General features: G+C 34.8%; 1 protein-coding gene across 2 annotated transcripts in view; it reads left to right on the top strand.

Annotated features, from left to right (window-relative positions):
- rasal3 (RAS protein activator like 3) overlaps positions 1 to 24,202 on the top strand; it is a 49,466-nt gene that overhangs the window by 12,378 nt on the left and 12,886 nt on the right. The window contains exons 1-15 of one of the 2 annotated variants that reach the window (XM_030142985.1): positions 1,173 to 1,353; positions 3,742 to 3,809; positions 3,906 to 3,991; positions 8,147 to 8,276; positions 10,808 to 10,906; positions 11,001 to 11,672; positions 13,122 to 13,266; positions 14,852 to 14,996; positions 15,828 to 16,064; positions 17,261 to 17,462; positions 18,399 to 18,490; positions 20,781 to 20,882; positions 20,972 to 21,155; positions 22,395 to 22,505; positions 22,598 to 22,788. In XM_030142985.1, the coding sequence (XP_029998845.1) occupies positions 1,311 to 1,353; positions 3,742 to 3,809; positions 3,906 to 3,991; positions 8,147 to 8,276; positions 10,808 to 10,906; positions 11,001 to 11,672; positions 13,122 to 13,266; positions 14,852 to 14,996; positions 15,828 to 16,064; positions 17,261 to 17,462; positions 18,399 to 18,490; positions 20,781 to 20,882; positions 20,972 to 21,155; positions 22,395 to 22,505; positions 22,598 to 22,788 (2,507 nt within the window). In that variant the 5' untranslated portion in view covers positions 1,173 to 1,310. Of the gene's footprint in view, positions 1 to 1,172; positions 1,354 to 3,741; positions 3,810 to 3,905; positions 3,992 to 8,146; positions 8,277 to 10,807; positions 10,907 to 11,000; positions 11,673 to 13,121; positions 13,267 to 14,851; positions 14,997 to 15,827; positions 16,065 to 17,260; positions 17,463 to 18,398; positions 18,491 to 20,780; positions 20,883 to 20,971; positions 21,156 to 22,394; positions 22,506 to 22,597; positions 22,789 to 24,202 lie in introns of those variants that run through there. The other variant, XM_030142974.1, reaches the window with a different exon arrangement.

A 24,202-nucleotide genomic window follows, 5' to 3' on the forward strand; every position in this document is an offset into this window, starting at 1 on the left:
GTTTATCGTTATACCAGTAATCGTTACGTCCCTACTTAGAACAATATCTTGTATCTGGACCTAAATTGTCCACATTCATTGTGGAATGTGGACTCTGTGGACATTTACACTGAACATTGAAAATCCCATTTACCACACATTTAAAATTAGAACTCAACTAATACTGATGTGAATTGAATCTAATTGGACAGACACATGACTGGGACCAAGCTTCAACTGTTTCTGCTGTATGGAACAACCTGGAAACTGTTGAATTTAAACAGAAACAGTCGATCCACACATGCACACTGTTCAGGGTGAAGGAGGAGGTTTGAGTTCTGAACACTTGTCTTTTCTTTGTTTTTGTATAAAGTGGTGAAACTCTTGTCCATGAATGTGGACAGAAAACCCATCGCTGGGTCTGAGCAAGGATCTAATAGTTTTGGATTTTTCATTCTAGTTTAGTTTTATTTAGTTTTGTCTTTGTTTTCTCTAATGCAGTTAGTTTTAATTAGTTTTCAGGGTAGGTTTGCTAGTTTTTATTAGTTTTTGTTTTTTTCTAAATGCTTAGTTTTAGTTTAGTTCTAGTATTAGCTTTAATTTTTTCATATCTTTTCTCTTCTTCTCTGTCGTCGTATTCAAATCAATCCCAGACAGGACTCTGCTGCTTTAGTCTCCATGTTTCCAGGTAGAGTGGGGACCAGAAGACGACTGGAAACCACAAGTGAACACAAGTGACGGAGCATCATTTTTATCCGTTTTAGTTAGTTTCGTAAACACACAATACAGTTTCAGTTAGTTATTGTTTTTTTTTTTCTTTTAATTCTAGTTTTTATTTATTTCAGTTAACAAAAATGTTTTTTCAATTCTAGTTTTGGTCATTTTGATAGTGTTCCTTAACGATAATACCCTTGGGTCTGAGGAGTTTAAAAGGCACCGAGTACAACAGAAAAACCACCCAAACCACTGAAGGATCCAGCAGAACACATACTGACATCACAGCAGCATTATGTGTAATTTAGTCGACAGTAACAGAGGAAATAGCTGAATGTTTCTGCGTGCGAGTAGTTGTCAAATTGCTTCCTCTACATTTTTTGGGGAAGATAACATCACCCAGGGGTCCAATGAGATCTTAGAGAGAAAAAAGAGAAAGAAGAAGTCTGTCTGTCTCCAAGGCATTTGACTCAGAGTACATGCATTTGCACGGTCGTAGAGGCTGGTTTTTGGCTAGCTGGTCTGACCAACACCAGCTGACACTTTACAGACTGAGAAGGGCAATGATAAGGACGCTGACGTCCAAGGAGAACGGCTGTGCTGCACCTCTGGACTAAATGATGGGGTTTAGACGATGGATTGTATGTGGTGGGGCTTTGGGTAAGCAACGACTATTTAACCCTTTCACGCATGAATTAGGAGAACCTTAATCAAGATTTTTTTTTTTTTCCTGAGTGTTTTTATTCCTCTTTAGGCATTAAAAAAAAAAAAAAAATAATAATAATAATGATGTGACTGAATTTTTTTTTATCAACCTATTTTTCATGGAGTTACAAAATGTCCGCTCAGCTGAACACCATGCGTTTAAGTTTTGAAGCGAAGAAATATATATCGTCGGTTTCCTGATAAAACCTGCTAAGTGACATTTTTGGTTGGGAATAAAAACCTGCTGTCTCCCCTGTTATAGCTTCAAATTTCAGTCTCCTGTGAAAGTTGTTTACATTCCATCATAAGTACTAACATTAAAGGAACAGATATTTTTTGTCATATTTCACAGTTTCCTGTTGTATAAAATGTTTTTTGTTTCTCCTGTAAAATTTGCCAAAAGTCACATAGCAGGTTTTATCAGGAAACCGACGATATTTACTGATATACTGTGTGAAAACTATGAAAAAAAAAACATTTTTAATGCTGATAATCTGGTGTTTTCTCACATTTTAACATACTCTAACACTAATTATTACTCACTTCATGGAGATATGCAAAAAAAAAACCCAACTTTTTGTTTAAAAAACTATTAATTACAGTCTAATAACGATAACAAGCAACTGATTTACACTCAAACATGTTCGTGCAGATCAGGTTTATCAAGAACAACAAAGTTACAGTAATGGTATGAATCGCAGTGTATTATGGGATGGTGCATAAGCGTCCACCGTTTTGGCTGACATGGAACTCAAACAACAAAAGACATGAATATACAAGAGAACAGCTGTAGAGTAACTGAATAACTGTCCACTTTTTAATTTATTATTATTATTTTTTTTTTTAAGAGAAAAAACTAAAATAAATTAAAATAAAAACCAAATAAAAAATAAATAAATAAATAAATATAAAATAAATGAAGTAAAATAAAATAACTAATAAAATAAAATAAAAACCAAATAAAAAATATAAATAAATAAATGAATAAATACAAAATAAATAAAATTAAATTTAAAAAAAATAGCTGTCTGCTGTAGTGACCACTATGTATGAAAGGGTTAAAATCTGCCACAAAATCTTACTATATTGAACTGAAAACATGTTTCATTTTTAACAGAAAGTGTGCTGAGGAACATCAATGAGTCTAAATAATAAAAATGTTCGCTCTGAGGATGTGTAAATTTAACAACCTGCAGCTCTAAGTGGAAACCACATCCTGTATTTGTTTGTGTTAGATAATAGGTTGGATCAGTGTTTTGATATTTAGTCCTCAGCAGTGGAAGTGAACAAATGACTAAGTGTAGAACAGGACAGGACTGTGAATTCTCCCAACTTTAGTCTCCATGTTGTCAGGTAGAGTGGGGACGAGAGGCCGACTCTAAATGACAAGTGAGCAGAAGTGTCGTATGGTGCCGCTAGCTAAATTTGCTAGCGCGAAATAAATCACTTTTGTATCAGTCTGACATTGACAAAGACGAAGACGAAGGGAATTTTATCCATAATTTTTATCCGTTTTAGTTTGTTTTGTAAACACACAATACAGTTTCAGTTAATTATTGTTTTTTTCTTTTAATTATAGTTTTTATTTATTTCAGTTAACGAAAATGTTTTTCAAGTCTAGTTTTCATCATTTCGTTAGTTTTTGTTAACGATAATAACCTTGGGACCAACCCATTACATTTTGGTCCCAGTAGGCCAAAGTTCAAGGTCACAGCAAGGTCACAACATCTACAATTTTCCATCTGTCATCATTGAGCAATTTTCCAAAATTTATAAAAAATTCAAAACGACTCCGATTCTCCTCCAATTGGATCCACCTGTAGCTTAGAACAGTATCTTGTATCTGGAACTAAATTGTCCACATCCACTGTGGAATGTGGACTCTGTGGACATTTACATTTAACACTGAAAATCCCATTTACCACACATTTAAAATTAGAACTCAAGAAATACTGATTGGAATTTAATAGAATTGGACATAATTATAATAATTGGACTGCATGGAACAACCTGGAAACTGTTGAATTTAAACAGAAACAGTCGATCCACACATGCACACCGTTCAGGGTGAGTGTGAGAACCCTGCTGTATATAGATATATATAGATATAGAATTTTTTGGGTGTCATTGTCACAGTGTTCATTTATTTATTTATTTGTTTATTTATTTATTTGCACATCACAAACAACAATAACAAAAAGAACAGGAAAGTGCAGGACAGGTTAGAAGCTAAAAAGGCTTATATAAACGCCTCCCCAAAAAATAAAGAAAACACACAAAAAAGAAAGAAAAAAAAAAGGAATACAAATGTGCTAATTTCTTGTCTTTGTTGCTCATGTCCAGAGTGCAGCCCGGACCATGTGGGTCAACCAGGAGGTCCTCGACCAAAGGTCCAAGACGGTGGAGTGAGGGTGAGTACACTGAGGGTCAGAGTCTCACTGATAGCCCCTCATGTCCTGTGTGTGTATCATCTGTAATGGCGGCCACGCTTCCCTTCTTCACCTCAGGCGCTCATTAAAAGACGTCTTGAGAGCAAGGCCAAGAGGAATAGCAACCCCCCGCCGAACCCCATGGGACTGCACAAAGGAAGCAGGTACAGTACAGAGGCTTCGAACGCACATATCTGGGTTCAGTCGCATCTGTGTTGCCTAGACTGTGTTCTCCAGGGGATTTACAATGAAACCATGACTAGGAGGGGATCTGCAAAGAGGGTTTTTTTTGTCTTTTGTGATCAAGTTTTTATTGTTTGCATCAGACATCATTATTGTACACTGTAAAAAATGACTGTAGAACTAACACCAAAAAGTTGTAAAATTACAACATAAAAAAACTGTCGGTGACAACACAATGCAAAGTTGTTTATTTGAAAAGACTTTTGTGTCAATGATTAAATCAAATATAGCTGTAGATTTTACAGGAAGAGTATGTGAACAAAACCAGATTAGTATGAAGAAATGATGGATTTGTATTGTTTTTAGAAAATAAAACTGTAAAATGAAAAACAATGTGGTGCCGTTTAAATTGCAAAGACCATAATGTTGAAATAACGGCATATTTGCTTTTTTTTTTTTTTTTTTTAATAAAAAAGTTATATAAAAAAGTAAACATTTAACATTTTAAATTTGTAACTGAATGTGTTGGTAGAGTTGGTAGAGCGGCTCGTCCAATAACCAAAGGGTTGGTGGTTCCAATCCTGGCTCTGACTGTCCATATGTCCAAGTGTCCATGGAAGACACTGAACCCTAAACTGGTCCCAGTTGGACCTGGTGGATTTGGAAAGAGCTGTGGACACCATGAAGGAGGAGAAAATGAGCTAAAGAAGTGCAGAACATTTACCATTTAAATCCACTGTTAAATCTACATGTTTAAAAATGTTAAATCTACATGTTTAAACTGTTAAATCTACATGTTTAAACTGTTAAATCTACATGTTTAAACTGTTAAATCTACATGTTTAAACTGTTAAATCTACATGTTTAAACTGTTAAATCTACATGTTTAAAATGTTAAATCTACATGTTTAAAATGTTAAATCTACATGTTTAAAAATGTTCAGTCTACATGTTTAAACTGTTAAATCTACATGTTTAAAAATGTTAAATCTACATGTTTAAAATGTTAAATCTACATGTTTAAAAATGTTCAGTCTACATGTTTAAACTGTTAAATCTACATGTTTAAACTGTTAAATCTACATGTTTAAAAATGTTAAATCTACATGTTTAAACTGTTAAATCTACATGTTTAAACTGTTAAATCTACATGTTTAAACTGTTAAATCTACATGTTTAAACTGTTAAATCTACATGTTTAAACTGTTAAATCTACATGTTTAAACTGTTAAATCTACATGTTTAAAATGTTAAATCTACATGTTTAAAAATGTTAAATCTACATGTTTAAACTGTTAAATCTACATGTTTAAAATGTTAAATCTACATGTTTAAAAATGTTAAATCTACATGTTTAAACTGTTAAATCTACATGTTTAAAATGTTAAATCTACATGTTTAAACTGTTAAATCTACATGTTTAAAAATGTTAAATCTACACGTTTAAACTGTTAAATCTACATGTTTAAACTGTTAAATCTACATGTTTAAAATGTTAAATCTACATGTTTAAAATGTTAAATCTACATGTTTAAAATGTTAAATCTACATGTTTAAACTGTTAAATCTACACGTTTAAACTGTTAAATCTACATGTTTAAACTGTTAAATGTACAGGTTTAAACTGTTAAATCTACATGTTTAAAATGTTAAATCTACGTGTTTAAACTGTTAAATCTACATGTTTAAAAATGTTAAATCTACATGTTTAAAAATGTTCAGTCTACATGTTTAAAATGTTAAATCTACATGTTTAAACTGTTAAATCTACATGTTTAAAATGTTAAATCTACATGTTTAAAATGGTAAATCTACATGTTTAAAATGGTAAATCTACATGTTTAAAATGTTAAATCTACATGTTTAAACTGTTAAATCTACATGTTTAAAAATGTTAAATCTACATGTTTAAAATGTTAAATCTACATGTTTAAAAATGTTAAATCTACATGTTTAAACTGTTAAATCTACATGTTTAAACTGTTAAATCTCCATGTTTAAACTGTTAAATCTACATGTTTAAACTGTTAAATCTACACGTTTAAAATGTTAAATCTACATGTTTAAAAATGTTAAATCTACATGTTTAAACTGTTAAATCTACATGTTTAAAATGTTAAATCTACATGTTTAAACTGTTAAATCTACACGTTTAAAATGTTAAATCTACATGTTTAAAAATGTTAAATCTACATGTTTAAACGGTTAAATCTACATGTTTAAAATGTTAAATCTACATGTTTAAAAATGTTAAATCTACATGTTTAAACTGTTAAATCTACATGTTTAAACGGTTAAATCTACATGTTTAAAAATGTTCAGTCTACATGTTTAAAATGTTAAATCTACATGTTTAAAAATGTTAAATCTACATGTTTAAACGGTTAAATCTACATGTTTAAAAATGTTCAGTCTACATGTTTAAAATGTTAAATCTACATGTTTAAAAATGTTCAGTCTACTTGTTTAAAATGTTAAATCTACATGTTTAAAATGTTAAATCTACATGTTTAAACTGTTAAATCTACATATTTAAAATGTTCAGTCTACATGTTTAAAAATGTTCAGTCTACATGTTTAAAATGTTAAATCTGCATGTTTAAAATGTTAAATCTACATATTTAAAATGTTCAGTCTACATGTTACTCTGTAAATATGTTTACAGTTGGATGTGTTTTTTACAGTACAGTTCTGGAAACCACAGCTGCCAGTTTTTTTTCCATAAAAACAACAGGATTTTTTTTTTACAGTGTATAAGATGATCAAGCAAAAAAAAGAGAAGTTGCCCAAATATTTACTTTAACCCCCCTTTATTACCCATCTCTCCTCCTCCCACCACCATTAAGAAAACGGAATTTTACAAGGAAACCACTTCCACAAGCAAATGGAATTCTAATTTCTTCAGTCAGTGATATCAAAAGACAAATAACAGACATGTACGGCTTTGGAAGTCATTATTAAACTGTGACAAAGACATCAAACATCAACAGTTTCATTATGCCATTTGTAAAGCCAGTAGGTTCACTTCTGTGCAAATGTGACTGAAAAATCTGGCAAAACACGTGTGAAATGTGTTTCTGTACATAGAAATAATCTGTATTTTAATTCATGATGAATGAAAACAGACAGACAAAAAATTCAAACTGAACATCAGATGATCTTGTTGAAGGACCATGACCCATAATTTCTATAGAGAGTTACAGATGGTCTAATAAATATTAAAGTTAAATAAAATACACTGTAAAAAAAAATCTGTAATTTAACAGAATTTTCGCTGTTTATTTTACAGATTTTTCCTGTATTTTTAAGATACAAGAAAATATCAATGAAATTCCAAAAACAGACTGTGATTTTACATGTCAAATGTAAAATAACATGACAAAACTGTAACTGTGAATAACCATAAAATGTAAAAAAAAAAAAAATTTTAAGAAATTTTTTCTTTTTTCACAGAAAAATACAGTTAAAATACATTTGAAAATGTATCATAATTTCACAAATATTTATTTTCTATTTATGAGATTAAACTGTTCATTTAAAGTTTAATACTGTAAAAAAAAAATCATAAAATGAGATAAAATTACTGACAATTAACCGTTAAAGAAGTATTTGTTGTGTCAGTTGAACCAGACTTGTTTGTTAATTGACAAATATCTTGTGTCATTACAGGAGGTTTCACAACAAAAATGTTGAATAAATGTATTTTTGTGAATGTATAATATGTATAAGCACTGATAAACTGTCCAAATACAGTTTTTATCAATGGATTGGACAACTGAGTCTGATTGAAAATTATTTATATATATATGTTTACAGGTAATTTGATTGTTTTAATACATGTAAATATTCTTTATTAAACATTAAAAAGTTAAAAAAAAAAAAAAAAAAAAAAAGTTAAATCTCATGTAAAGTTAGGGCATAAAGCTGTATTTTAATCATGGAAAATTACTGTATTTTTATAAGATGGTTATTTTCCGCTATTTTCCAGTATTTTTTTGGCACCCCAGCTGCCAGAATATTACTGTTTTTTACTTTTTTTTTTCTTTTTTTTTTACAGTGTAGCTAGAACGCAATTATGCACAACAAATTTCTATATTTATCAGTTCAGCTTCTGACCAACATTTTTGTTTTTGAAGGCATTATGGTTCCCGGGAATCTGTGTCGATCCCTCTGAGTACAGTGGGCAGTCTGGACCTGAGCGCGGACACCAGCACCGTCATCAGGCCCGTCCACAGCTCCATTCTGGGGGAAAAGTACTGCTTTGAGGTACAGCTTCACTTGGGCATTGTTAACGTGTTCTTTTTTTGGATGTTTCAGGGACAAATCTGGACTCAAAATCGATCTCAAAGTTGACAAAATTTATTTAGATCACAAATAAGGTGGACACTCAGCGCTGAGGACTCAAGAACAATGAGCCCCGAACATTAGATGAAATGTACATTTATTGACTGTATGGGAGTGGGGGGGGGGCTCACCCGGACAAATGGGTTAGTCTTTAAAGGTACTGGAGACTTTTGTGACCAATTTTTCATCAAATCTGTCAAACTTCAGTCATATCCTCAGTAGGGATGTAACAATTACTGGTATAACAATAAACCGCGGTAAAATTGGCAACGGTTAGTATTACCATTTAAATTCTAATTATCATGATAACTGTGTTTGATTAACGCACTTTTCTTGAGAAAATGTCCAAGTAAAGATCTGCTTTTATGTCAAATATTTGAATATAGTTTTAATTTTTACAATTTTAATTTTACATACCTAATATTTGGAACCAATATTCACTTTTAAAGTCTTTGAAAAGGTTCGTTAAGCATCTGTGTGTTATTTATGGAATAAAGTATATACATTTTTCAAAGTGGATTTTATATATTGTGTTTTTGTCCTTTTGTGTTGATATAGTAGCTAAAAGTGAAAAAATAATAGACAGATGAGATAGATGAATCAAAAGGACTGAAAAAAGGACTAAATAGGCTCAGACCACTAAGGGTTAATATTTGAATGTTTCTGCAACAGAAGGGACATTGTGCCAATTATTTTATTTGTTTTTTTTGTTGTTGTTGTTGTTTTTTTTGCAGAATACAACGTGGTTCAGTTCTTTCAGTGTGTGCATTAGTACTTTTTGAACATTTTGAGCACAATTTCAACAATACCGTGATAATAATGATAACCGCGATAATTTTGGTCACAATAACCATGATATGAAATTTTCATATTGTTACATCCCTAATCCTCAGTATCATGAATCTGTTCGTCTGTCTGTCATTACTCAGCTGAATCTCTTGCATCACAGTGAACAGTTTCTTGGTTCCATCCACCAGAAACAAACCATGTGTTTACAAACGAGCCGGGAGGGAACTCGGGCATCTTTGGAATTTTATCGCGACGTGCATTGTGGAAAACAAAGGCTGGAACAGACATGATTGGAAACGGCAGGAACTCCCTTCCTTCTATGCATATTCCTCCGGCCGTTTCCACGTTTCCGCGTGTTTGTTTCATCCATGTAATACCATATGGTCGCGCTGATGCTGCCGCTGTCAGGTGGCTGTGCGAACCTCCCTTTCCCACAATGCACGTCGCGACAAAATTCCGAAGATGCCCGAGTGACGTCCTGGGTCGCTTTGTAAACACATGGTTTGTTTCTAGTGGATGGAACTAAGAAACTGTTCGCTGTAATGCAAGAGTGAGTAATGACAGACAGACGAACAGATTCATGATACTGAGGATGTGACTGAGGTTTGACAGATCTGATGAAAGATTGATCACGAAAGTCTCCTGGACCTTTATCTTAGTGTTATCTAAAAAGATCAAACAGATGTGGGGCCTTAACTCTAAGTAAACTTATGCCAACAGGAAGTTTACCCTTATCTCCTATATCTGAAAACACTATGTGTGTGAATGTGTTTGTTCAGACGTGGATCTAGAAGAAGAAAAGAACCTACTGAACTCCTGCACAGTCCGATGTTTCCTATCTTAACCCTTTCATGCACGAATTATGAGAATCTTAATCAAAATTTTTTCCTGAGTGTTTTTATTCCTCTTTAGGCATGAAAAAAAAAACAATGCGATTAAAAATTTTCTTCTGAAAAATAAATAATAATAATTTCAAAAATAACAATGATAATTTAAAAAATTTAAAAAATACATAAAAAAAAAAGAAAAAAAAAAATTCTTATGAACCTATTTTTCATGAAGTTGCAAAGATGTCCACTCAGCTGGACACCACACATTTAATTTTTGACACAGAAACATGTATTTACTGATAAATTGTGTGAAAACTATGGGGAGGGCTTGTGATTCTGGGGATTTATGCTCAGGAGAGATTTACATAATGTTACCAATTCATGCCAGAAAAGATATGTAGTGTCTTAAAACTTTAATAAAGATATGTGTAAAAAACAACAACAACAACAACAAAAAGAACAACAAAATCCATGAATACACAAGAGAACAGCTGTAGAATAGCTGTCCACTGTCGTGACCAATGTGCATGAAAGGGTTAACAAGCTGAACCTAAAGATAACGTACTTAAACTACAACAGAGTACGACATAAACCCTGGTCACAAAGAACTCACTTTTAACATAATTGAAGTAAAACAGATTAAACAAAAGAATCCTACGGTAAAACAATAACTACTTAATACTAAAACAATTCATCCTAAAACTTCAACATCTAAAGTAAAAGTTATTTCAGTTTTCAGTCTAGTGTAAAATTAACCTGACACATCACATCGTCCCGGCCTGCTGTGTCCCACAAACCCAACTAAAGCCCTCTGTTGTTGGTTCTGACGTGCAGGTGATCAGCTCTGACAACAGTCACTGCTTTGGATGCTCCTCAGCTGCTGAGCGGGACCGTTGGATTGAAGATCTGAGACGAGCTGCCCAACCCAACAAGGTTTTTATCATTAAACATTTCTCCTGAAAAAAATCAAACCTGACCGAAATGATGCAAAATCCGAACGGTAACTTCCTGACTTTGTTCTTAACAGGATAACATCGAGCGCACAGAGAACTCCCTGAGTCTGTGGATAAACGAGGCCAAGGATCTGCCGCCTAAACGACGTTATTACTGCGAGGTCCACTTAGACGGGACCCTGTTCGCTCGCACCAGCAGCCGAGCGGTAGGCAAGCCGTCGAACCGGTCCAGCCTGGCAGGTGACGGCTCTACGGGTTCCTCAGGAGGTGTGGGCCCCGGTGGAGGTGCTACTGGATGTCAGCTCTTCTGGGGTGAATTCTTTGAGCTCGATAACCTTCCTGCTGTCTCCCAAATTACCCTGCACCTTTTCCGTGAGGAAGACCCCAAGAAAAAACGTCACTCCCGAGATGAGTCCAGCTTACACCCACTGGGCAGCGTCGCAATCCCTTTGGCTGAGATCCGTGGGAGGACCTACCAGGAGAAGTGGTACCCCATCACCCCCCATAAAGTACAGGGCGCAGCAGGAAACAAAGAACCACTGGGCCTTCAGGCTTCGCTTCGCATTAAGGCCCGTTTCCAGAATCTGCAAGTGCTGCCCATGGAGAAGTACAAAGAATTCGCAGAGTATGTGACTGTCGACTATGTGGAAATGTGCCGAAGTCTGGAGCCCCTTCTGACCGTGAAGGAGAAGGAAGACCTGGCAGGAGCGCTGGTCCATGTGCTGCAGAGTATCGGAAAAGCCAAGGTGAAGAAGGTTTCCAAATCACAATGGGAGCAAAAGTCACTCTAAGTAATGATGATTAAAAATAAGACACAAGGGTCATTCCATGGCAGTTCTGGTCCCCACATGACCCCCTCAGAAAAGTCTGAAAAAAATCACACTTGTTCACCTACCAGAAAAACGAACACATCCAGCATTTGAATGTCATATCTGTAATAGTTTAGCAGATACAGCCCTTTGAAAATTAATGTTTTTTTTTTAATTTTGCAAATTTGCTTTTGGTCCAACTTTGAGGAGCTCTATCTGCTTAGGTATTCAAGTGACACTTCTGAAACTGACTGTCTGGGCTGAAATCCCCCTGAAAAGACCAGGTTTGGCATCCAAATAATTGTGTGCACCTTCATGTTTGGTCCATGAGGCCTTGGAATCAGGCCCAAAGGCTCATTCTTCCAAATGTCCTCTCTTCAGGCTTGCACTGTGACAGAATGGATGAATGTACAGATCTCATTTTTAGTTTACCAGCCGACAGGCCGTAAACTGTCGTCGTCATGCGTCGTCAGCTTCGTCTGTCATCCGTTACAAAAATTTAAATCGTCTTCTTCTCCGAAACTACAATTCCGATTGACTTTAAACTTGGTATACAGCTTCTGTATGATGATGTCAACACAAGGTATTGAAATTATTTTGATCCGGATCTGATTCTGGATTTGGGGCCACTTTGAAAAATTTTCCCTTTATAAGAGATAGGAAGTGGATTGATCCAATAAATCAGTATCAATGATATCAAGATGGAATTTGAATGTTTTACAGATCTGATTGGAATATGAGCAAAACATGGGCTGTTTCTGTAATAGAAAATCACACAAAACTGGGTGAGAATAAATGGCATCTGGATACATTTCCCAAAGCTTTTAATTTGGCCGGTAAGATACAGGGTCATTGGTCTGATATTTTTTTGCATGGGTTCTTATGGTCCAGATGCAACAGTATACTGCAAAAAGACTACATTTCAATGAAAAGTGTTACTGTGAGGCAATGAATAAAATGGGTTGAAGAATGAGCCTTTGGGCCTGATTTCAAGGCCTCATGGACCAAACATGAAGGCACACACAATTATTTTGATGCCAAATCTGGTCTTTTCAGGGGGTTTCAGCCCAGACAGTCAGTTTCAGCAGTGTGGATGGAATACCTAAGCAGATAGAGCTCCTCAAATTTGGACCAAAAGCAAATTTGCAAAATTTAAAGAAAAAACATAAATTTTCAAAGGGCTGTATCTCCTAAACTATTACCGATATGACATTCCAATTTTGGATGTGTTCTTTTATCTGGTAGGTGAACAAGTGTGAATTTCTTCAGAATTTTCTGAGGGGGTCATGTGTCATGTGGGGCACTTTCTGAAATCTGGTCGATTTGGGATGGAATGAGCCCCTGTCACTAAATAATTATTGATCTGTTTTGAACTGTGTGTTTTAGGAGTTTCTAATTGACCTGGGGAATGCAGAAGTGGAGCGTCTTGGAGAGAACGATGCACTTATCTTCAGAGAAAACACACTGGCAACTAAAGCCATTGATGAGTATATGAAGCTGGTCGGCCAGAAGTACCTGTTCGATACATTAGGTAGGGGGGGTGCAGCGTTAAAGGCCTTTCTCAGGGTTAGGGTTAGGGACAGGTACTGTTCAGGGGTCATATGGGTGGGTTAGGAAAATTAACACTACAACTGCCAGATGTCTGAAAAGCCAGATTAATATATATGATTATGAAAAAAAAAGATAATATTTATCGGGTGTTACAGATGAATGTATGCTGTATGTAAATTATATTAATTTTAACTCTCAGTTTTTTACTCATGAATTACATTGAAACATCCAAAGTGTACGTAGATCACAGGTGTCAAACATACGGCCCAGGGGCCAAATCCGGCCCACCAAAGGGTCCAATCCGGCCCGCAAGATGAATTTGTGAAATGCAAAAATTACACTGAAGAAATTAACAGTCAATCGTTTTCCTTTCGGGGCCAGAAAAAGCCCTACTTTAGTCCCAAGTCAGTAAAATACTACCATAAAAACCTACAAATAATGACAATTCCAAATTTTTCCTCTGTTTTAGTGTAAAAAAGTGAAATTACATGAAAATATGTAAATTTACAAACTAGCCTTACACAAAAAATATGAAAAACTAGAAAAGTGTTAAGAGAAGTAAGTGCAATTTTACTAATATTCTGCCAGTTACTAAAATATTTTGTAAATTTGCAGATCCATTGTGATCTGTTAGTTTTAATGCACATTTACAAATGATAAGCAGAGGTAAAATATAGTCAAAATTGCACTTATTTTTCTTAACAAATTTCAGTTTTTTCATGGTTGTTCATGTTATTCACATTTTTAAAAGGACACTTTATAGATGTAAATGTTTCCATAATGCAGTTTTACTTTTTTCACTATAAAACACATTGAAATGTTTGGAGTTGGCATTATTTATATATTATTATGTTATTAATTCAGTGGTCCGGCCCACTTCAGATCATACTGGGAGGATGTGGCCCCTGAACTAAAATGAGTTTGACAGCCCTGGTGTAGATTTAAGAGGATCCAGTTCAATGAAATTAGATTAAGTATTCATAATCAGTTTTTTTAGAAGTGTATAATTAAGCAAAAATGAGAATCATTGTGTCTTCTATACCTTAGAATGATCCAGTAATATCTGCAGAAGGAGTGCAGTGCTGTCCTGTCCTTTTTTCTGTTTTATAGCTGATGGCATGTAGCACTGTGGGCCATTCCAATCCGTTATCTGTTTTTCATTCTGGTTTTGAAAATGAAAAACCAAAAAAACAAGTCATTTTTTTTTTTTTTTTTAGTTTTAAATTGAAAAACGAATGAACGAATGATACACGGATTCGTTCCATCCCTTTAACAGTGTTATCCCTTTAACAAAGTCAGAATGCACCATACAAACACTCTCTGCAAGGAGTGTATTCAGTTTCAATATGCAAATTTACCACCAAATGACATCAAATATAACACAGTGAACCTTTAGAAGAATGCATTTCAACATTATTTTTGCATAACAGAGAGAAGCCCACTGTGTGCAGCATGTTCCATGTACGTCTGTTGCACATGAAGGAATGAATACATGTGGTGGTAGGGTCTTCTGTGTGATGTTGTTTCTTTATTGGTGCTTCACTTTTCCTTCCTCTTCACTGCAGGAGACTTCATCAGTCATCTTTATGCCTCTGTGGAAAACTGTGAAGTGGACCATCGTAAATGTCCTGCGTCTGAGCTATCAAACAACCAGAAGCACTTAAAAGAAGTCTGTGAGGAAGTGGTGCAGAAGATTACTGAGATCCATGGGTGAGAAGACAGAGCTTATGTCAGAGATTAACTCACTCAGATTTATCAGGAAGTAGGGATGTAACCATATGAAAATTTCATGTCACGGTTATTGTGACCAAAATTATCACAGTTATCATTATTATTGCGGTATTATTGAAATTGTGCTCAAAATGTTAAAAAAGTATTGATACACACACTGAAATAATTTAACCAAGTTGTATTTAGAAAAAAAAACAACAAAAAATAAATAAATAAAATAATTGGCACACTGTCCCTTCTGTTGCAGAAACATTCAAATATTAACCCTTAGTGGTCTGAACCTATTTTGTCCGTTTTTCAGTCCTTTTGATTTTGCCTTTATATACTATATAAACAAATGTTTACTATACCCATGTTTGGGATCTGTTTTTTCAGCTAAACTTCATCTATTTCATCTGTCTATTATTTTTTTTCACATATAAACATAAAAGGCTAGAAAACACACAAAAAAAAAAAAAAAAAGTCTGATTTGATAAATGTATATAATTTATTGCATAAATAACACACAGATGCTTAACGAACCTTTTCAAAGACTTTAAAAGTGAATATTGGTTCCAAATATTAGGTATAGAAAATTAAAATTGTAATAAATTAAAACTATACTCAAATATTTGACATTAAAGCAGATCTTTACATAGGTGTTTTTTCCCCTAAAAGTGCGGTAGTCAAACATGGTTATCATGATAATTAGAATTTAAACGGTAATACTAACCATCTGCAGTTTCACCGCTGTTTATCATTATACCGGTAATCGTTACATCCCTATCAGGAAGTGAAGTCACTGAGCTGCTTCTCATTTCTTTCCCTCAGACCCTTTCCTGAAGAGTTAAACAGGATCTTCTCCAGCTGGGTGGAGCTTTGTGAAGACCAGGGCAGACAGGAAATCGGCCAGCGTCTCATTTCTGCCTCGCTGTTTCTTCGCTTCTTATGTCCTGCCATCCTCAGTCCTTCTCTTTTCAGTCTGACGCAGCCTTACCCAGAGCCAAACACCCTGCGGACCCTCACCTTAACGGCCAAAGTCATCCAGAACCTGGCCAACTTCACTTTGTGAGTGCTTTCTGATTTGCACACAAACAGACCGGTTTTGTCAAACAGTGCACTGTAAGCCCAGACTTTGTATTTACTACAACACTTTAATTCCAATGTACTTAAATGATTTCAGTTTTATTGCATTACAATAAAATGTTCAGTATATTCTACTAATTTGTAGATGTAGTCGAAAGAATGAAAAAGTGTACTTTTTTTTTCACCATATTTTTAGTGGTATTTAAGTTTTACATGACAAACAAGAATCAAAACAAAATAAACACGCATACACACACCCATTCACACCACGTAGACTTGCACCAAATGATATACAGATATACATACATAAATAACATACATATATTCTTATGAAACTGTGTACATAGATGTAGAAAAAAAATATAAATAAATAAATAAATAAAATTAAACAATGATAATTTGTGTAACATGTCCCTATTTTCCAGATACCATAATGTTCATATAAGGTTCCCATAACTGTACAAATTCCTCCAGTTTTCCGAAAAAATTTCAGTTGAATGGATTTAAATCACTCAGTTTTAGTCCTGACCACACCTTTGTATCTGTGCAGTGCATTGTGGGTATTGTTCCTGTTGTTGTAAATGTGTTGTTTTTCTGTGCAGGGTTCAGTGGGTTGTGCTGTTAGTGTTCATTTGGACTGAATGTGTGTGTGTCAGTGTTTATTGGCCTTTTTGTGTTTGTTTGTGTATTTTTGTACAGCTGCACCAGGAGTCAGAGCCACAGGAAGAACAAATTAAAAGCACTTCCTGTTCGGACAAATTACACTGAGCTAACTTCCTGCCTAACTTCCATCTACACTATAATATATTAATTTGAAAAATTATACAAAGCACTTTACATTATAATAGATTTTAATTTGAATCAACTTGGAACTGAGTCCAATGAGCTGATGATATTCAGTCTAATGATTCTACAAAACAACTGACACTGCAACAAATTTCTGGTTAAATTAACTTGGCATTTAGTTTGTTGGACTTAAAATAGTAATTCCATTCAAATCAAACATTTAAGTTTAATACACTCAAGTTTTCATTACTCATTACTTCATTTTTTTAAGGCAACGAGTTACCTGAGATGTTTTACGTAAACTCATCTATCCGGTCTGACAGTGTAAACCATGTCTGACCAGTATCTGTAACATAAGTGGCTAACGTCAATTTACTGTTGTTCTGATTCAGGTTTGGAGAGAAGGAGGAGTACATGCTCTTCATGAATGAATTTTTGGAACAGCACTGGGATAAAATGAGAGGATTCTTACAAACAGTGTCTGATCCAAACACTGAAATCTCCATGACATCCTTTGACGGTTATGTCGACCTGCCGCTGCGTTTGGCCGTGCTGCACGGCCTACTGGTGGACATCATCCACCAGAAGGACCAGGTAGGAAGGAAAACCACCAGGTCCAGTCTGGAAGGCACTTGGAGAGGCTGAGAAAAACTGTTAAAGTTAAAGTAGAAACTAACAGAGACAGTTCTTATATCTGTTGTCCCAGCCACACTGTTAATGCAGCCCTTTGAAAATCAGATGGTTTGAGATCCTTTCCGTTCATTTGGGAACTAAAGCTGTCTGATAAATACAGAGGGGTAAAATGTGCATTTTCCTCTGAAAAACTGTTGAGTAGAAGTATAAACTAGAAGCAGTCGGAGAGCGCAGACCTCCGCCAAGGCAGATCAGCCCCCCCCCCCCCCCCCCCCCCCCCATCACCGCCAAAATGTAAGCATTTGTTCCTTGTGCCAGTATCAACATTTCCTGAAAATGTCATCCAAATCCATCCTTAACTTTTGGAGTTATCTTGTTAGCAGACAGACGAACAAATAAAAAATCCCCCCCGCCCCAAAGATTGATCTGGATCCTCAATCTTCAATATCTGGTAGAACCCGTTGGGAACTTTTTTTTTTTTTTTTTTTCCCCAGGCACTCTGACCATGCGTTGTGGAGATACACATATGTTGAAAATATCCCTATCTCCCAATGATAAAGCATCCTTTTACAAATTCCTGGATCCAGACGGTGATCCGGATCATTCCCAAAATCTAATCATTTGTTACTCGTCCCATTTCGGACATTTCCTGAAAATTTCATCAAAATCCATCCATAACTTTTTCAGTTATGTTGCTACTAACATACGAACAAATCCTGGCCAAAACAGAACCTCCTTGGCAGAAGTAAATATGTTACAAACACCAGTAAAGTACAAATACCTGAAATTTGTACCCAAATAGTATTTGAGTAAAAGTACTTACTCAATCCCCCATAGTTGACACCCTGTTAATCCAACCCAGTGTGGGTCCTAACGTGCAGCTGCTTCCTTCTGCAGGACACCGTTGACAAGCTGCACCCTCTGCCTTCAATTTTAAACCAGATCACAGAGTCGCTGGGTCCTGAAGCCCCCCGGATCCTGGTTAACAGGTAGGACTGTGGCCCACTGTGGGTCACTTTACCCATACAGAGATGGGCTGTGCTCATAGGAAGTTTTATACAGTAGATTATCAACAGCAGTAGAAACGGACTTTGACAGTGAATAATGGTTAACATTAGGCTTCTAAACTGGAACTACTGACTTTGAGGGAAGCGATACAAAAGTATAAATGGCACCCTGTTGAGCCGCATTATGTCATAAATTCCCATTATGTAATAAAAGTTCAGAATGTAATAAGAATGTCACGTCATCTTATAATAAAGCCGCATTATGTAATAAACTGACGCGTTTTGTAATAAACTACATCAGCACATTATATACTAATTTTTTTCACATTATGTAGTAAGGGATTACAATTTGAAAAATTTATTACAAAATGCACTTGACACATTTTTATTTTAAAAAAAAAATGTCATAACATGGTTCTTTATGTAATAACAATCCAAATTAATATAATTTCAGAGCAGTTCAGAAGAAATTAGTCACAGGAGCTGCAGGTAATGGAATCAGAACTTTAACCACACAGTTTAAAAATGAAAATAAAAATGTGTCAAGTGCATTTTGTAATAAATTTCTCAAATTGTAATAAGTTACTACATAATACGAAAAATTTACTACATAATGCACTGAGGTAGTTTATTACAAAATGCGTCAGTTTATTACATAATGTGGCTTTATTACAAGATGACGTGACATTCTTATTACATTTTGAACTTTTATTACATAATGGGAATTTATTACATAATGCGGCTCAACACACCCTCTTTTTGGTATTAGGGTCTAGTAGTCCAGTATTTCAGTCAAGACCACAGAAGGACCAAGAGGAAACCTGTGCAGCACAATGAAAAGCAGGCATACAGCTTCTTCCTATGAGCGACAGTACAAACCATGCTGTCAGGTTTAAAGTTCAGTTTAGTGATTCACAGACTTCATTTAGGCTGTGGAATTATTTATTACTTTGACTTAAATGTTCATTCCAACAGGTTTCCAGATTGTAATAAAGTGAGAGATAGTAGTAATGCACTCAGTGTCCAAATCTGGGGTGAGTTGATATTATATTAACCCTCTGGTATCCTGTCCACCAAGGCCCTTACTAAGCACCAGGTGTGCCTTTTTTGCACACTTGTGGAATAATGTCAAAAAATTTTTCATACAGTTTGTTTTTAATTCTTTTACACTTTTTTCTATTTCATCAACTTGAGCCGTAAATAAAAATACCAAATACTCAATAACTGTCACATTTTTTAACCCTTTAAATACCATGTTTGTATTGTAAACAAACCATTTTTTTATGCAAAAAACACAAAAAATTATTTTTTTTCAATATACTACATAAAAAGTGGATCACACATTATTTGATTTTTTCATCCTGGCATATGTCAGTGATTAACAACATCAGTTAATTTGCATGATTATTTTTGGCGCTAGGTCAAATGTTCAAAAATACTAGCATCTGTCACCAGGTGTGCATAAAATGCACACCTATAAATCAAACTATTAAATATTATATCTTGATTGATTTTTCTGCTCTAATCTGATTTTATTTTTGTAAATCAAGGTCAGCCTTAATCATACAGATCAAATAATTATTAATTTTAGATTTTTTTAGCCCATTAAATGATCTCTTTTCATCATGATGTCAATACATTTTTTGATGCAAAAAACATAAAACATGTTTTTTTTTTTGTTTTTGTTTTTTTTTTTTTTCAAAATACTACATAAAAATTGGATCACATATTGTCTGATTTTTGCAGCCTGGCATATGTCAATAATTAACAGCAACATTAACAACGTTAATAAATTAATTTAGCCCCTCCCCTCTCAAATGAAGCCCAGATATCAGTAAAAGCAGGATTTATGCCTTAAAGGCTTTGGATCAAAAACAGTGGATATAATGGGAGAAATAGTGCATTTTAGGCACACTTGGCAGACAGATGCTGGTCTGGTCATTTTCTTTTGTTTACAATGTGCACATTTTAGTTGGTAGACAGAATTTTAAAGATCTTGCAAAAATGAACAACTTTTGAATTCTAACCTTATTTAAACTGTGAAAAATAATATGAAGTTTTTTAATACAAAGTGCAAAGTGTGCCTAAAAAGCGCACCCGGATACCAGAGGGTTAAGCAGATCATCTCCATCACTACCATGTCACCATGAGACACCCAAAATAAAGATAGTGGAATATCCAGGGCATGACCAGGACATGAGCAACTTGTGCAGTAATCTGAATGAAAAACCTGCTGTTGTTCCATGTGTGTGACACAGACTGTCCTTTGTAGCCAAACAGGACAAGCCAAGCCCACGTATGTCCCTCCTAAAGACCTGGGCAAATACAGCCCCCATCAGTCATCCCAGCAGCAGCTTCCTGTGGACTCCAGAGGGTATGGCAGATGTACTGGAAGATGTTTGGGTAGTCTATACTAAGATCAGTGCACTCATCCAGTTTGTTTGGAATTGTTGGTGTCATCAGAGACAACAGGATTCGGAGAAGTATGAGGGACAGAGAAAGGAAGCCGGTCACCAGAACCCAGAGCGCCCCGCACCGACGGCCCATGAAGCACACCATGAAGAGGCAGACCAGCTCTGAGAACCTGCCCACAGCCGAGCACCAGCCAGAGGAAAGCAACACACCCAGTATCACCTCACCACGACCTGTGAGTGCGAAGGACAAGTGTGGGCCTCACTCACTTATTTTAGCCGCTATGCTACAGGCCGTGGCCTCCACACAACATACACTACAACTATCCCACACAGCACAGGCTCTAAACCAGTGTTTTCAACCTTGGGGTCGGGACCCCACGTGGGGTTGCCTGAAATTTCTAGTAACTGATTAAAAAAAAAAAAAAATTACTAATTAAAATATACACTGTAAAAAAAACAAAAACAAAAAAAAAAACTGTAAAAAAGCAGTATTATTCCGTCAGCAGGGGTGCTGAATAAATACTGTAAAATAACGTAAAATAACCATCTCATAAAAATACGATAATTTTCCACAATTAAAATGCAGTTTTTTTGCCCTAACTTTACATGAAATTTTGCTTCTTTTTTTGACTTTTTAATGTGTAATAAAGAATATTTACATGTATTAAAACAATCAAATTACCTATAAATAAATAAATAAATAAATAAATATATATATATAATTTTCAATGAGACTCAGTTGTCCAATCCACTGATAAAAACTGTATTTGGACAGTTTATCAGTGCTTATACATGTTATACATTCACAAAACTACATTCATTCAACATTTTTGTTGTGAAACCTCCTGTAATTACACAAGATATTTGTCAATTACCCAATGCATATTTTGAATAAATAAATAAATAAATAACTGGCATAATGTCCCTTCTGTTGCAGAAACATTCAAATATTAACCCTTAGTGGTCTGAGCCTATTTTTATATACTATATAAACAAATGTTTACTATACCCATGTTTGGGATCTGTTTTTTTTCAGCACAACTTCATCTATGTCATCTGTCTATTATTTTTTCACTTAAACCTACTATAAAAATATAAAAGGCCAGAAAACACAAAAATATATGAAATCCGATTTGAAAAATGTATATAATTTATTGCATAAATAACACACAGACGCTTAATTAACCTTTTCAAAGACTTTAAAAGTGAATATTGGTTCCAAATATTAGGTATAGAAAATCAAAATTGTAATAAATTAAAACTATACTCAAATATTTGACATAAAAGCAGATCTTTACATAGGGTTTTTTCCCCTGAAGGTGTGCTAATCAAACACGGTTATCATGAGAATTAGAATTTAAACAGTAATACTAACCGTCTGCAGTTTTACTATGGTTTATCATTATACCAGTAATCGTTACATCCCTACACTGCTCTAAACATTTTTGGGCCATTTTGTCCTGTTTTTACAGAATGTCATTATCAAACACCCACCTGCACCAATTCCCTGGATCAAAGACCTGCAAAACAGAGAGTCTAGTGAGATGAAGGCTGAAAATGAACAGCTCAGTTTACTGGACCAGGTACCTGATGTCAGACCTGCATGGGTTTAGCATTACTTTTATTCAATAAATTACATTTTTAACTAAATGCCAGTTCCCCATTTTCCTGCCAGCACGCTCAAGAACTGTCAGAGCTTCGTCTGGGGATAGAGCAGGTAACGGAGCGGGAGCTGGACATGGCCAAACGCCTGGAAGACTTCATCATTCAGAGCCAGGACCAGAATGCAATGCTGCAGGCTGAAGTCAATGAGCTGCGGGACCTCCTGGCAGTGAGAGAAGAGCAGCTGGCCAGTGCCACCTTCAGGTAAGACTGGGAAACTCAGCAGGAGTCCTGTCTGTTATCTGTACGTAGCTCTGGGGTTGGAACCATATGAAAATGTCACATCACAGTCATTGTGACCAGAATTATCATGATTATCATTATTATTGCAGTATGATTGAAATTGTGCTCAAAATGTTCAAAAAGTACTGATACACACACTGAAATACTTTAACCAAGGTGTATTTTGGAAAAAATAAAGAGTAAAATAAAATAAAATAATTGGCACAATGTCCCCTCTGTTGCAGAAACATTCAAATATTAACCCTTAGTGGTCTGAGCCTATTGTGGCCGTTTTTCAGTCCTTTTTATTTTTTTATTTATTTTTTTTTTATTCATTCATTCCAATCTAAATGCATGGAAAGGAGCAGGATGAAGAAAACTTCTAATAAAACTTCTAATACCTGCCCCCTTCTTGAAACATCTGCTTCCATCAGATACGTTGCCCTTACAGTTATTAAAGTCAACAGTTTACATGACAGTCAATCCTAATAAAACAAATCCAACATCCATAAGTGAAATTATTTCATTCCATGCTTTTATACAGCTTCTCTATTCTTTCCTTATATAACCTCTTTAACTGATAAATATTTGTGCAGCTCTTCTCTTCCATTACCAATAAATTCCACATTCTGACACCCACAACACAAATACACATTTTCTTTTCATTAATCCGAACTCTTTGCTGTTTCAAATTAAACCTCCTTCTGTGTTCTTCATCCTGTCATGCTAAAACAAATAATCTCTGCAAATTTGCAGCAAAAGTCCATTTCTTGCTCTAAATTTTGCCTTTATATACTATATAAACAAATGTTTACTATACCCATGTTTGCTATCTGTTTTTCAGCACAACTTCATCTATATCATCTGTCTATTATTTTTTTTACTTTAACCTACTATAAAAATATAAAAGGTCAGAAAACACACACACAAAAAAAACAATATATAGAAAAAAAATGTATATACTTTATTGCATAAATAAAACAAAGATGCTTAACGAACCTTTTCAAAGACTTTAAAAGTGAATATTGGTTCCAAATATTAGGTATAGAAAATGAAAATTGTAATAAATTAAAACTATACTCAAATATTTGACATAAAAGCAGATCTTTACATAGGCATTTTTCCCTTAAAAGTGCGGTAATCAAACACGGTTATCATGATAATTAGAATTTAAACGGAAATACTAACCGTCTGCAGTTTTACCGCAGTTTATCATTATACCGGTAATTGTTACATCCCTACTGAGCTCCTAAATTGAATCGGTATCTCACTTTGTATATGTTGTGTGGTTATATTTCGCACATGCATCCTGTTTAAATACACTGTGCTCTTAACCATGCTCTGTCCATCTGTGGTAAAGATTCACATGATGATGACTACAGTCTGTGTCGCTGAT

The sequence above is a fragment of the Sphaeramia orbicularis genome, chromosome 1 (assembly GCF_902148855.1).
Source record: "Sphaeramia orbicularis chromosome 1, fSphaOr1.1, whole genome shotgun sequence".
NCBI lineage: Eukaryota > Metazoa > Chordata > Actinopteri > Kurtiformes > Apogonidae > Sphaeramia > Sphaeramia orbicularis.